The sequence below is a fragment of the Trichomycterus rosablanca genome, chromosome 15 (genome assembly GCF_030014385.1).
Source record: "Trichomycterus rosablanca isolate fTriRos1 chromosome 15, fTriRos1.hap1, whole genome shotgun sequence".
NCBI lineage: Eukaryota > Metazoa > Chordata > Actinopteri > Siluriformes > Trichomycteridae > Trichomycterus > Trichomycterus rosablanca.
Window position 1 is genome coordinate 2,903,126 of NC_086002.1, and position 14,639 is coordinate 2,917,764.

Here is a 14,639-nt window from a genome sequence, read left to right on the forward strand (position 1 = left end):
TTTTTCCTAGGGAGAAAGAATCCGCCACTGACCGGTGAAAAGAAGTGGCCCGGCTGCTTCACACCTGTAGAAGAAGTGAGCCAGCGCAGGTTTTGCGCAGGCCAGAGAAAAACCCAGAAATAAGTGTCGTTCGTCTACACACATTTTAATCGGGACTATAAGGAAACACTGCGAGAGACATCCTCCTTTTTTCATCAGACTTAAGGTGCCAGCGTACAAAAGCAGCCTCAAAAAGCATGGGTAACAATAAACGATATCGAGCAGGATATGAACGTGTACCCCCCCCCCCCCCCCCCCCGAGTTCTGTGTGTCGGAAGAGCAGCTTCGAATCGGCTCAAAGCTCTAAAAAAAAAAAAATAATACATTCAGTCTCGGGGAGCCGCGCTGTCAGAGTTTCGTTAGTGGCGGTCCGAGACCCTCAGTGGCGCCTCATCTTGACTCTGCGTCCGGACTCCGCGCGGGTGTGTGTAGACTGTGAGGGGTGCTCGAATCTCCTCCAGGAGTTCTCCCAGCTGTGGTCGTCGTGGCGGCTCTGGTGCGAGACGAGCGAGCGCCTGTGCTGCTCTTTGTCCATCTCTAAGATCCGGGGCCTGGAAAGAAGGGAGGGGAAATCAGTGGGTCATTGGGGTCGTCCAGCATGAACGAACGATCGTGTACGCCTGCTTGCTTTTTCTCGAATAATGGACATGCTGTGGTTGAGGTGATTCGGAAGCCTCAGCTCAGATGAAGCGGTCAGATTCGAATCTGCATCCGAGGAGAGCACGCCTTCTTTACACGTGTACTTCTCCTTAGTACCCTAACCCAGCCTTTCTCAACCGGGGTGCCGTCAAAAATATTCTAACGTTACTGATATTGAAAATGAAATACATTTTAAATACAAAAAAGTCAACTTATCATGAAAATGTATTCCATTAGCCGCCTCAAACATCAAAATTTGTCTCACACGCCCCTTTCCCCACGCTACAACGTCAACGCGGGTTGCGTGCGTTGCCTATAGTGACGAGTCGTTCGCGAACGATCCGATTCCATTGAACGGCTCTTTAAAATGAACAAGAGGAACCGAGTCGCGCCTCTGGGAGCCGTTATATATATATTTATATTTCTGTGCAGTTCTTATCGGCTGTAATTCAACCATCCCGCTTCCATCAGTAGAGGGAATCAATCATTCATAATAAGAGCTGTTTATTATCGATATTCAAATCACTTTCAGTATCGCGGAGAGAGCAAGCGACACACACACACACACACACGCACACAATCTGTAATTACCTCATTAATGTAAATATTATCATTTTTATTGTTATTATTTTGCACTGTTTTTATTAATATTTTATTCTATTTTATATTTTTGCACATGTAACTGTTTTGTATATATATTTGTTCTTTTTTATTGTTATTTTTATTATTTCTCTCTAACTTGCTTTGTCAATACGAATGTCCTTATTTGTCATGCCAGTGAAGCTTCTTTTGAGTTTGAGTTTGAGAGCCGTAACCGAGCTACAGAGAGAACATGCAGACAATGAGCAGTGCTAGTGGTATAATGACAAATAATTGAGAAATAAACTTGTTTAATGATGTTAAATCTGATTGGTTCATGGCGCGTATTAGAGACGTACCGATCGGGGTTTTTGGCACCGATTCCGATCTCCGATCTCCTTTCAGGGATATCGGCCGATAGCCGATTCCGATGGGGGGGGGTAGCAGTAAATAAAGTACATCAAACAACAACATCAGACATATTTCATTAGTCTAACTGACCACACACACACGCAGGTTTAATGTTATCCAGTTCTGAAAAAACCTTAAAAAGAGCCTCACAGTGAAGATAAACCAGAGCAGCGCGTGTGTGTGTGTGTGTGTGTGTGTGTGCGTGTGTGTGTGTGTGTGTGCGTGTGTGTGTGTGTGTTTGTGCCTTTAAGAGAGATGATCTGTTCACTGTATCGCTTCAAGTGATTCACGAGTCGATTCATTTTCCGCGAAGCGTAAGTTTCTCTTCTCGGTTATCTCTCCGTGTTTACTGTTATTAATTAAATGTCGTGGTTTTAAATAAACACCAGCTACTACAGAACATTCTGTGTGACTCTCTTACATTAAAAAGCTTCATTAAACTGCTATTACCACAGATCTGTAACCGACCGTCAGACTCGTTCCGTCTAAGGAGCTAAAAGTTTTCTGATCCTAAAAGTTCAGCAGATGATCCTGAACTAACGAATTTGGTAATGAATAAACTTTTGCCTCTGATTGGCTCTGTAACGTTTTCTGTTCTCATCTACATCACAAGTAAGAACCGCTTACGATTTACCAAAGTGAACCAGGAGTTTATATAACGTGCTGATAGAATCGACTCAGATGTGACCGGGTTGAATTATCTTTTTAAAGTAAATATTACAATCAGCAAAATTACATCGTATGTATGATGCACAACGTTAATGATGTTATTTTAGGTCATGAAGAGCTTTCACGATGGTTTCTGTACGATGGTTGATGAATGGTGATGTGATGGTTGGTGCTTCGTAGCTCAAAGTCTGGATCGATCCACTGAGCTGTTAACTTAACGTGATCTTTTATATATCACACGATCGGATCGGCTACTTTTAGGAAATATCGGCCGATCGCCGATAGCATATTTTGATTAAGAATCGGCCGATACCGATTCATAGCCGATCGATCGTCCCATCTCTAGCGCATATGTGAAACTTAATGCAATGCAACCACAGTACGCCTCATCACTGTAGTGTTTTTGTGTGTTGATTCAAGTCTCTTCTGCCAATCAGGGTCCCTACACAGCGCATGAAGGCCCGCCCACCCACCCACACATATAGTCCGGTCCCCACCCTGCAGATACGGTGGCCAATTTGTATCTGCTGCAGGCACTGCCGATTCTGCCCACCAGATGGCGCCCAACCGACCGGTGGCGACACCGAGCCTCGAACCCGGGAGTTCAGGAATATCTTGAATCGTAGTGGCGCCACTGACCTAGCAGGGTATCTAACGCGCACGATCAGCCATGACTGAGGGAGGGAAGGGCGTCTGGGTTTCTCCTTATCACCTGAGTAGTGTAGGATTGACAGAAGGCACAGCATAGGGCAGTTGTAGCCTAGCGGTTAAGGTACTGGACAAGCCAGAGTCTAGTGGTTGGGGTAGTGGACAAGCCATAGTCTAGTGGTTAGGGTACTGGACAAGCCATAGTCTAGTGGTTAGGGTACTGGACAAGCCATAGTCTAGTGGTTAGGGTACTGGACAAGCCATAGTCTAGTGGTTAGGGTACTGGACAAGCCATAGTCTAGTGGTTGGGGTACTGGACAAGCCATAGCCTAGTGGTTAGTGTACTGGACAAGCCATAGCCTAGTGGTTGGGGTACTGGACAAGCCGTAGCCTAGTGGTTAGGGTACTGGACAAGCCATAGTCTAGTGGTTAGGGTACTGGACAAGCCATAGTCTAGTGGTTGGGGTACTGGACAAGCTGTAGCCTAGTGGTTAGGGTACTGGACAAGCCATAGTCTAGTGGTTAGGGTACTGGACAAGCCATAGTCTACTAGTTAGGGTACTGGACAAGCCATAGTTTAGTGGTTGGGGTACTGGACAAGCCGTAGCCTAGTGGTTAGGGTACTGGACAAGCCATAGTCTAGTGGTTGGGGTACTGGACAAGCCATAGTCTAGTGGTTAGGGTACTGGACAAGTCGTAGCCTACTGGTTAGGGTACTGGACAAGCCATAGTCTAGTGGTTAGTGTACTGGACAAGCCATAGTCTACTAGTTAGGGTACTGGACAAGCCATAGTTTAGTGGTTGGGGTACTGGACAAGCCGTAGCCTAGTGGTTAGGGTACTGGACAAGCCATAGTCTAGTGGTTGGGGTACTGGACAAGCCATAGTCTAGTGGTTAGGGTACTGGACAAGTCGTAGCCTACTGGTTAGGGTACTGGACAAGCCATAGTCTAGTGGTTAGGGTACTGGACAAGCCATAGTCTAGTGGTTAGTGTACTGGACAAGCCATAGTCTAGTGGTTAGTGTACTGGACAAGCCATAGTCTAGTGGTTAGGGTACTGGACAAGCCATAGTCTAGTGGTTAGGGTACTGGACAAGCCATAGTCTAGTGGTTATGGTACTGGACAAGTCATAGCCTAGTGGTTAGGGTACTGGACAAGCCATAGTCTAGTGGTTAGTGTACTGGACAAGCCATAGCCTAGTGGTTAGTGTACTGGACAAGCCATAGCCTAGTGGTTATGGTACTGGACAAGTCGTAGCCTACTGGTTAGGGTACTGGACAAGCCATAGTCTAGTGGTTAGTGTACTGGACAAGCCATAGCCTAGTGGTTAGTGTACTGGACAAGCCATAGCCTAGTGGTTATGGTACTGGACAAGTCGTAGCCTACTGGTTAGGGTACTGGACAAGCCATAGTCTACTAGTTAGGGTACTGGACAAGCCATAGTCTACTAGTTAGGGTACTGGACAAGCCATAGCCTAGTGGTTAGGGTACTGGACAAGCCATAGTCTAGTGGTTGGGGTACTGGACAAGCCATAGTCTAGTGGTTAGTGTACTGGACAAGCCATAGTCTACTGGTTAGGGTACTGGACAAGGGAGCAATGATGAGAAACCCAGTCTGACCTTACTTCCCTCAGACACAGAGAGTTATAATAGTGCAACACTCTCAAACTCAAGAGGCTATTATGCTAGAGACATGGGTTCGAATCTCAGCGGTGCTATCGGCCAGCCGGGCGCCTACAAGACACATGATTGGACGGTATCTGTTAGGGGGGAGGAACATAAGCTATCGCGTGACAACCACGGCCCTCCACAAACAGAGTGGGGGTGGTGACAGTGATGACAGAGCTAGGTTCCAACCGGACATGACCGGATTGGCTAAAAAGAGGAAACGATGAACAAACAGAAGTTAAAAGTGGAGATTTTGACCATGACTGTCGGTCGGTGTGGTCGGACGTTCCTACCTGTGTGCGGCGTCGGGGTCGGCTTTGCGGCGCGAGCGTTTGGCTTTCAGCGTTCGCCGGCTCTCCGGTGGGGAACTGGAGACGGGACTCGGAGAGACCGTGTCCAGACGAGGAGCGTCCGGTCTGGTCCTGAAATGCGAAGGAAAAAAACACTGAGGACACTGAGAGTAGGAGCCTCGTGAAAGTCTGGACACCCCGGTGTGCTCGCGTCTGATATCGGAGCGTGCCCTTCTAAAGCGATCCGAAAATCACTGGACATCGTAAGTGTAAGAATTGTACACGAAAACGAGCGTATGATATAATTTAAAGCATGTAGCATGCACTAGGCAAACGGAGGCATAGTTTTCATTATATGCATTTTATAAGTGTTAAAAGACTTCACTGAACTGGTATCTTCGATTTTTTTTTTGCTCTTCTATTGCATTTTTCTCTCTAATCCCAATTTAGAATAGGTTAATTCATCTTCTACTGCTGCAGGGACTCTTATCCAGGGAGGGTGACTTCGCCTGTCTCACGCTCCCTCAAATGCGAGCCACACCCTGATCTCCAGGCTCCTCCACTTCTGCACAGGCGTATCGGGTCTTTTCCCACCCAGCAGACTTAACGGCCAACTTTGTCTGCTGCAGGCACCGATAATTACACCCGCCAAGGGGCGCCCAGCCCACCGGTATCAGGGGAGTTCAGAATCCAAACACTGGTGCACTAGTATTGTTTGTTTGTTTGTTTATTAGGATCTTAAGGTCATGTTTGGTTACACTCTTTGGTAACCAATGAGTTCATGATAGAAACACAGTCATGGACAATTTAGTATCTCCAGTTCACCTCACTTGCACGTCTTTGGGCAGTGGGAGGAAACCGGAGCACCCGGAGGAAACGCACACCGACACGGGAAGGACATGCAATCTCCGCACAGAAAGGACCCGGACCGCCCCGCCCCGCCCCGCCCGGGGATCGAACCCAGGACTTCCTTGCTGTTGGGATGTTGGGACGTTTTGTAAAAGGCAAATGTAAATCTGTTATTGATTTTAGCGAGACGATGTCAGCCCTCATTCTGTACGTGCTACTCAAAGTGGCTTCGTAGACACAGTGTGTGCGCGTGTTTGACTGGCCTGCCTGCAGTCCAGATCCGTTTCCTACTGAAAATGTACGACGCAGCATGGAGGGGAGAATCAAGCAAGAAAAGAGGACAAATTCCACTCGCAAAACTGCAACGATTAGTGTCATCGGTTCCCAAACAACAATAGGAAAAGTGTCCCAACTGTTTTGGAGTGTTTTATTCCTCCTTTTATTAGTTAAATTAAGATTGAAGAGAATTAACAATCGGATCGTTCATTAAATGTCCCGTCTTTTATGAAAACCGCACATCAAACGAAGCCATCGCTGGCACTTCTCTGCCAGGCCCACACTGCCGCCACCCACTTACGTACTTTCTCAGGATGATGACGGCTCTCCTCTCCTTGATGTCCTGGGGTCGGATGCAGTGCGTGATTTCATCGGCAGCGTAATCTCTGAAACAGAACAGCACGTCAATCTTCCGATTCCAATCTTACGTCCCTCCCACCTGAAAACACCGGGCACCAGGCGAGGGAGCGGCCAATCCACCTTCTTTCTAATCGGATGAACTGTAGCTTAGCAGCTCACAGCACCAACAAGCACAATAAACATTAAATCATTGTGGCCAAAAGTATGTAGAAACCTGACCAAGCTATTACTGGGCAAGCCATAGCCTAGTGGTTAGGGTACTGGACAAGCCATAGTCTAGTGGTTGGGGTACTGGACAAGCCATAGTCTAGTGGTTGGGGTACTGGACAAGTCATAGTCTAGTGGTTAGTGTACTGGACAAGCCATAGTCTAGTGGTTAGTGTACTGGACAAGCCATAGTCTAGTGGTTGGGGTACTGGACAAGCCATAGTCTAGTGGTTAGGGTACTGGACAAGTCATAGTCTAGTGGTTAGGGTACTGGACAAGCCATAGCCTAGTGGTTAGGGTACTGGACAAGCCATAGTCTAGTGGTTAGGGTACTGGACAAGCCATAGCCTAGTGGTTACGGTACTGGACAAGTCATAGTCTAGTGGTTAGGGTACTGGACAAGCCATAGTCTAGTGGTTGGGGTACTGGACAAGCCATAGTCTAGTGGTTGGGGTACTGGACAAGCCATAGTCTAGTGGTTAGTGTACTGGACAAGCCGTAGTCTAGTGGTTAGGGTACTGGACAAGTCGTAGTCTAGTGGTTAGTGTACTGGACAAGCCATAGTCTAGTGGTTAGTGTACTGGACAAGCCATAGTCTAGTGGTTAGTGTACTGGACAAGCCGTAGTCTAGTGGTTAGGGTACTGGACAAGTCGTAGTCTAGTGGTTAGTGTACTGGACAAGCCATAGTCTAGTGGTTAGTGTACTGGACAAGCCATAGTCTAGTGGTTAGTGTACTGGACAAGCCGTAGTCTAGTGGTTAGGGTACTGGACAAGTCGTAGTCTAGTGGTTAGTGTACTGGACAAGCCGTAGTCTAGTGGTTGGGGTACTGGACAAGCCATAGCCTAATGGTTAGGGTGCTGGACAAGCCATAGTCTAGTGGTTGGGGTACTGGACAAGCCATAGTCTAGTGGTTAGGGTGCTGGACAAGCCATAGTCTAGTGGTTAGGGTGCTGGCCAAGCCATAGTCTAGTGGTTAGGGTGCTGGACAAGCCATAGTCTAGTGGTTAGGGTGCTGGACAAGCCATAGTCTAGTGGTTAGGGTACTGGACAAGTCATAGTCTAGTGGTTAGGGTACTGGACAAGTCATAGTCTAGTGGTTGGGGTACTGGACAAGTCATAGTCTAGTGGTTAGGGTACTGGACAAGTCATAGTCTAGTGGTTAGGGTACTGGACAAGTCATAGTCTAGTGGTTAGGGTACTGGACAAGTCATAGTCTAGTGGTTGGTGGTACTGGACAAGTCATAGTCTAGTGGTTAGGGTACTGGACAAGCCGTAGCCTAGTGGTTGGGGTACTGGACAAGCCAAAGTCTAGTGGTTAGGGTACTGGACAAGTCATAGTCTAGTGGTTAGGGTACTGGACAAGCCATAGTCTAGTGGTTGGGGTACTGGACAAGCCATAGTCTAGTGGTTAGGGTACTGGACAAGCCATAGTCTAGTGGTTAGGGTACTGGACAAGCCATAGTCTAGTGGTTAGGGTACTGGACAAGCCATAGCCTAGTGGTTACGGTACTGGACAAGCCATAGTCTAGTGGTTGGGGTACTGGACAAGCCATAGTCTAGTGGTTAGGGTACTGGACAAGCCATAGCCTAGTGGTTGGGGTACTGGACAAGCCATAGTCTAGTGGTTGGGGTACTGGACAAGCCATAGTCTAGTGGTTGGGGTACTGGACAAGCCATAGTCTAGTGGTTAGGGTACTGGACAAGTCATAGTCTAGTGGTTAGGGTACTGGACAAGCCATAGCCTAGTGGTTAGGGTACTGGACAAGCCATAGTCTAGTGGTTAGGGTACTGGACAAGCCATAGCCTAGTGGTTAGGGTACTGGACAAGCCATAGTCTAGTGGTTAGGGTACTGGACAAGCCATAGCCTAGTGGTTACGGTACTGGACAAGTCATAGTCTAGTGGTTGGTGGTACTGGACAAGCCATAGTCTAGTGGTGGGGGTACTGGACAAGCCGTAGTCTAGTGGTGGGGGTACTGGACAAGTCGTAGTCTAGTGGTTAGGGTACTGGACAAGCCGTAGTCTACTGGTTAGGGTACTGGACAAGCCATAGTCTAGTGGTTAGTGTACTGGACAAGTCATAGTCTAGTGGTTAGTGTACTGGACAAGTCATAGTCTAGTGGTTGGTGGTACTGGACAAGTCATAGTCTAGTGGTTGGTGGTACTGGACAAGTCATAGTCTAGTGGTTAGGGTACTGGACAAGCCATAGTCTAGTGGTTAGGGTACTGGACAAGCCATAGTCTAGTGGTTAGGGTGCTGGACAAGCCATAGTCTAGTGGTTAGGGTACTGGACAAGCCATAGCCTAGTGGTTAGGGTACTGGACAAGCCATAGCCTAGTGGTTAGGGTACTGGACAAGTCATAGTCTAGTGGTTAGGGTACTGGACAAGCCATAGCCTAGTGGTTGGGGTACTGGACAAGCCATAGTCTAGTGGTTAGGGTACTGGACAAGCCATAGCCTAGTGGTTAGGGTACTGGACAAGTCATAGTCTAGTGGTTAGGGTACTGGACAAGCCATAGCCTAGTGGTTAGGGTACTGGACAAGCCATAGTCTAGTGGTTAGGGTACTGGACAAACCATAGCCTAGTGGTTGGGGGTACTGGACAAGCCATAGCCTAGTGGTTAGGGTACTGGACAAGTCATAGTCTAGTGGTTAGGGTACTGGACAAGCCATAGCCTAGTGGTTGGGGTACTGGACAAGTCATAGTCTAGTGGTTAGGGTACTGGACAAGCCATAGTCTAGTGGTTAGGGTACTGGACAAGTCATAGTCTAGTGGTTAGGGTACTGGACAAGCCATAGCCTAGTGGTTGGGGTACTGGACAAGCCATAGTCTAGTGGTTAGGGTACTGGACAAGCCATAGCCTAGTGGTTAGGGTACTGGACAAGCCATAGTCTAGTGGTTAGGGTACTGGACAAGTCATAGTCTAGTGGTTAGGGTACTGGACAAGCCATAGTCTAGTGGTTAGGGTACTGGACAAGCCATAGCCTAGTGGTTAGGGTACTGGACAAGCCATAGCCTAGTGGTTAGGGTACTGGACAAGCCATAGCCTAGTGGTTGGGGGTACTGGACAAGCCATAGCCTAGTGGTTAGGGTACTGGACAAGCCATAGCCTAGTGGTTAGGGTACTGGACAAGCCATAGTCTAGTGGTTAGGGTGCTGGACAAGCCATAGTCTAGTGGTTAGGGTACTGGACAAGCCATAGTCTAGTGGTTAGGGTGCTGGACAAGCCATAGTCTAGTGGTTAGGGTGCTGGACAAGCCATAGTCTAGTGGTTAGGGTGCTGGACAAGCCATAGTCTAGTGGTTAGGGTACTGGACAAGCCATAGCCTAGTGGTTAGGGTACTGGACAAGCCATAGTCTAGTGGTTAGGGTACTGGACAAGCCATAGTCTAGTGGTTAGGGTACTGGACAAGCCATAGTCTAGTGGTTAGGGTACTGGACAAGCCATAGTCTAGTGGTTAGGGTGCTGGACAAGCCATAGTCTAGTGGTTAGGGTGCTGGACAAGCCATAGTCTAGTGGTTAGGGTACTGGACAAGCCATAGTCTAGTGGTTAGGGTACTGGACAAGCCATAGTCTAGTGGTTAGGGTACTGGACAAGCCATAGTCTAGTGGTTAGGGTGCTGGACAAGCCATAGCCTAGTGGTTAGGGTAATGGACAAGCCATAGCCTAGTGGTTAGGGTACTGGACAAGCCATAGTCTAGTGGTTAGGGTGCTGGACAAGCCATAGTCTAGTGGTTAGGGTACTGGACAAGCCATAGTCTAGTGGTTAGGGTACTGGACAAGCCATAGTCTAGTGGTTAGGGTACTGGACAAGCCATAGTCTAGTGGTTAGGGTACTGGACAAGCCATAGTCTAGTGGTTAGGGTACTGGACAAGCCATAGCCTAGTGGTTAGGGTACTGGACAAGCCATAGTCTAGTGGTTAGGGTGCTGGACAAGCCATAGTCTAGTGGTTAGGGTACTGGACAAGCCATAGCCTAGTGGTTAGGGTACTGGACAAGCCATAGCCTAGTGGTTAGGGTACTGGACAAGCCATAGTCTAGTGGTTAGTGTACTGGACAAGCCATAGCCTAGTGGTTGGGGTACTGGACAAGCCATAGTCTAGTGGTTAGTGTACTGGACAAGCCATAGTCTAGTGGTTAGGGTACTGGACAAGTCGTAGTCTAGTGGTTAGTGTACTGGACAAGCCATAGCCTAGTGGTTAGTGTACTGGACAAGCCATAGTCTAGTGGTTAGGGTACTGGACAAGTCGTAGTCTAGTGGTTAGTGTACTGGACAAGCCATAGCCTAGTGGTTGGGGTACTGGACAAGCCATAGCCTAGTGGTTGGGGTACTGGACAAGCCATAGTCTAGTGGTTAGGGTACTGGACAAGCCATAGTCTAGTGGTTAGGGTACTGGACAAGCCATAGTCTAGTGGTTAGTGTACTGGACAAGTCATAGTCTAGTGGTTGGGGTACTGGACAAGTCATAGTCTAGTGGTTGGGGTACTGGACAAGCCATAGCCTAGTGGTTAGTGTACTGGACAAGTAATCAAAAGGTTGCAGGTTCAAGCCTCACCACTGCCAGGTTGTCACTGTTGGGCCCTTGAGCAAGGCCCTTAACCCTCTATTGCTTAGACAATATACTGTAACTGTACTGTAAGCCTTTTTATCAAAGGCACCCACCTGAGCATGGTGACGCTGCCGCGGCGCACGGGCAGGCAGAGCACGGGCTCGGACACGCGGATGGGCTTGAACTGGAACTTGCAGCCGAAGCAGAGCGCGCTGTCGCTGAAGAACGAGACGGACACGATGGGCCGCTCGAAGATGTGGATGGGGTCCACGTGCGACACGATGCAGCCGCCCGGCTGGTAGTCGTTGATCACGGCGCTGTTGACGAAGCCCTCGGGGATGTGGCCGTGCTCCACCAGGCGCTTGATGACCAGCTCGTGCACCCAGTCGGGGATCTCGTCCACCTCGCCCTTGGAGTAGAGGCGCTCCTGGCCCGGGCCGCGCTTCTCCAGCTGCGAGCCGTACGTGTAGCCCTCGCCGAAAAAGTACTTGTTGCGCAGTGGGGCGCGGTCCACCGTGTGCTCGTGGTACAGGCCTCGGTCTGCGCTGGCGACCACCGCGTCGATCTTGGCCTCGATGTGCGCGCACTCCTCGGGCGTGAAGACATGTGCCTGCGTGATGCCACTTTCCACCTGCGGTGGGAGGTACAGGGTGACGGTTAGTGAAGACAAGCGGGATGTTTTCATAATTTATTTATTTGGATTTTAATGTCATGTTTAACACGTATGTGTCATTTTATACAGACAGACAGACAGATAGATGGACAGACAGACAGATGATAGATGGATAGATAGACATGCAGATGGACAGATAGACAAACAGACAGATGATAGATGGATAGACAGATGATAGACAGACGGATGGATAGACATACAGACAGACAGATGATAGATAGATAAACAGTTAATTAGATAGACAGACGATACACAGATAGATAGACAGATGAACAGATGATAGACGGACAGATAGATAGATAGACAGACAGACAGATGATAGACAGATAGACAGACAGACAGATGATTAGATAACTAGATAGATAGACCGACAGACAGATGATAGATAGACAGACAGACAGATGATAGATAGACGGATAGACAGATAACAGATAAACAGATAGATGATAAACAGACAGACAGATACACAGATAGATGATTAGATAGATAGATAAATAGATAGATAGACAAACAGACAGATGATAGACAGATAGACGGATAGATAGATAGACAGACAGACAGATAGATGATACAGACAGACAGATAGACAGATAAACAGATAGATGATAAACAGCCAGATAGATAGACAAACAGACAGATGATAGACAGATAGACGGATAGATAGATAGACAGACAGATGATAGACAGACAGACAGATGATAGATAGATTAAGACAGACAGATAGACAGACAGATGATAAACAGCCAGATAGATGATAAACAGCCAGATAGACAGACAGATGATAAACAGCCAGATAGATGATAAACAGCCAGATAGACAGACAGATGATAAACAGCCAGATAGATAGACAGACAGATAGATGATAAACAGCCAGATAGGCAGACAGACAGACAGACACCTTAAACTATACGTTCTTGACCTAAACACTAATACTGTCACCAGGTCGACTATACGGAACTGGAATAAGCAGAACTGTCTGTAACGCAAATGCGCGTTCACGTCCTCACCTTGAGCGCCACGGACGCGCGCAGCTCCTCGTGAGCGCGCAGCTCGTCCTCTGAGTCGCGCCGCTTGCGCTTCTTCCCGGAGGAACCGTTGTGGTTCTCCCTGTGCGGGGTCATAGACTTCAGCTTTTCGCGCAGGTCAGCGAAACCGCTAGAGGCCATTTTTTAATCCGGAGCCACTAATGAAACCTTACTGGGTGGAATAAAACGTTTAGGTGCCCATGTTGGTCAAAAAGTTTTCAACCCCCTAATGCGGTCTGATAACGGTTTACAGAGGCTTAAAGGTGCGGTCAGGTGCGCATGGGTTCTCTGATAGACTAGGTTTTCGAATAAACGGTCGCAATTACAAACTCTGTACTTAAATTAGTAACGTTTAACAGTCTGATCTATACGGAAAGTCCTCTATTAAAGAAACACAAAATATAGTTTGATTGTATTTACAAACGTAGAGAATTACATAACGATGCGCAACAAATCAAACTTGTGTTTCGTTGCTTAAATAGATGTGTGACGGTTGGTTCGAAAACTCAAATTGACAGGTATTCCCAGGAGTAAGTGAATACAAATCCGGGTAAACTTACGTGACCGAAGGCACGCTTGTGTGCTAACTGCGTAGCGTGCTAAGCTAACACGTAGCCTTACCGCTATGTTTATTTAACTCAACAAGCATTAAAACCCCCCAAAAGTCTGCTCTGTTTATACTCGACAGCTGTTTTAATCTTCACTAAACACTCAAAATATCTCACTTCATCTCATTTAACTGATATAAACAACGACATGTCGCTATTTAAGGCTGCTGGCTGTGGGAGCCGATTTAGCCACCACAGCATCAACACACTGACTGACGAGTAACAAACCACAGAATCAAAACGCTTCTCGTGTCTAATTCGGTTTCGCTATTCCGTTATGTGCGTGTAAACAAAACGCGATCAAACCGGTTTCTAAATGTAGTGTTTAATCAGTGCACCGCAGATCAGCGCTCACAGCAAAATAAACTCCCGTTAAGGTAAACGCTACTCCGTAGTGCGCATGCGCCAACTGCTCCACTGCACTACATGTGGGTTACTATCCAATAAGAATCAGACCGTAAAAAAGTATTATTAGTATTTTTAGTATTATAACCACATTTACTCGCTATTATTTATTTATTAGGATTTAACGTCATTCATGACAGAAACAGGAGTTACACAAGATTCATCAGTTCACTTAAAAAATATGAATATATCAGTTAAAATATAAAAATATCACTTAAAATAGGAATGTATCAGTTAAAAAATATATAAATATATCAGTTAAAAATATGAATATATCATTTAAAAATATATAAATATAACAGTTAAAAGTATATAAATATATCAGTTAAAATGATATAAATATATTACTTAAAAAATATATATCAGTATATATATCAGTTAAAAAGATATAAATGTATCAGTTAAAAAATATGTAAATAAATCATTTAAAAAATTTATAAATATATCAGTTAAAAATTTAATAATTAAATAAACCAATTTCTTCCTGCAAACTGTATTTGGGATACAGTTTCAAGCTTTGAAAAAAAGAGTTGCTAATAACCTGACAATATTATTTTGCTTTAAATTTAAAGTCAACAAAAAGTTAATCTTAGCTCTTTAAATTTTATTGTTATTAAAAGGACTACTTGTTTCCACACAACAATTTCACTTTGTAATGATAGTACACCATCTGTAGATGTCACTCAGTTAATATCAAGCAATTCTGATGTGTCATTTAAAAAAAAAAGGCCTTTAT

General features: G+C 46.5%; 1 protein-coding gene across 1 annotated transcript; it reads right to left on the reverse strand.

Moving 5' to 3' along the window:
• Positions 1 to 289: 289 nt before the first annotated feature.
• On the reverse strand, positions 290 to 13,865 carry alkbh5 (alkB homolog 5, RNA demethylase). Its single transcript, XM_063009851.1, has 5 exons — positions 12,873 to 13,865; positions 11,306 to 11,823; positions 6,375 to 6,455; positions 4,948 to 5,076; positions 290 to 590 (listed from the first exon to the last, which is right to left on the reverse strand). Exons 1-5 carry the CDS (start codon positions 13,029 to 13,031, stop codon positions 419 to 421), a joined length of 1,059 nt encoding a protein of 352 aa, XP_062865921.1. The 5' UTR covers positions 13,032 to 13,865; the 3' UTR covers positions 290 to 418.
• Between the last annotated feature and the right edge of the window lie 774 nt (positions 13,866 to 14,639).

What these genes read in the sequence shown, in the direction of transcription:
- alkbh5 (XM_063009851.1), bottom strand. Translation starts at nt 13,031, where the DNA reads ATGGCCTCTAGCGGTTTCGCTGACCTGCGCGAAAAGCTGAAGTCTATG. An exon ending in GCCGTCATCATCCTGAGAAA is followed by an intron (nt 5,077 to 6,374) that starts GTACGTAAGTGG and finishes TTCGCATTTCAG; the next exon opens with GACCAGACCGGACGCTCCTC. An exon ending in GACCCCGACGCCGCACACAG is followed by an intron (nt 591 to 4,947) that starts GTAGGAACGTCC and finishes CCTTCTTTCCAG; the next exon opens with GCCCCGGATCTTAGAGATGG.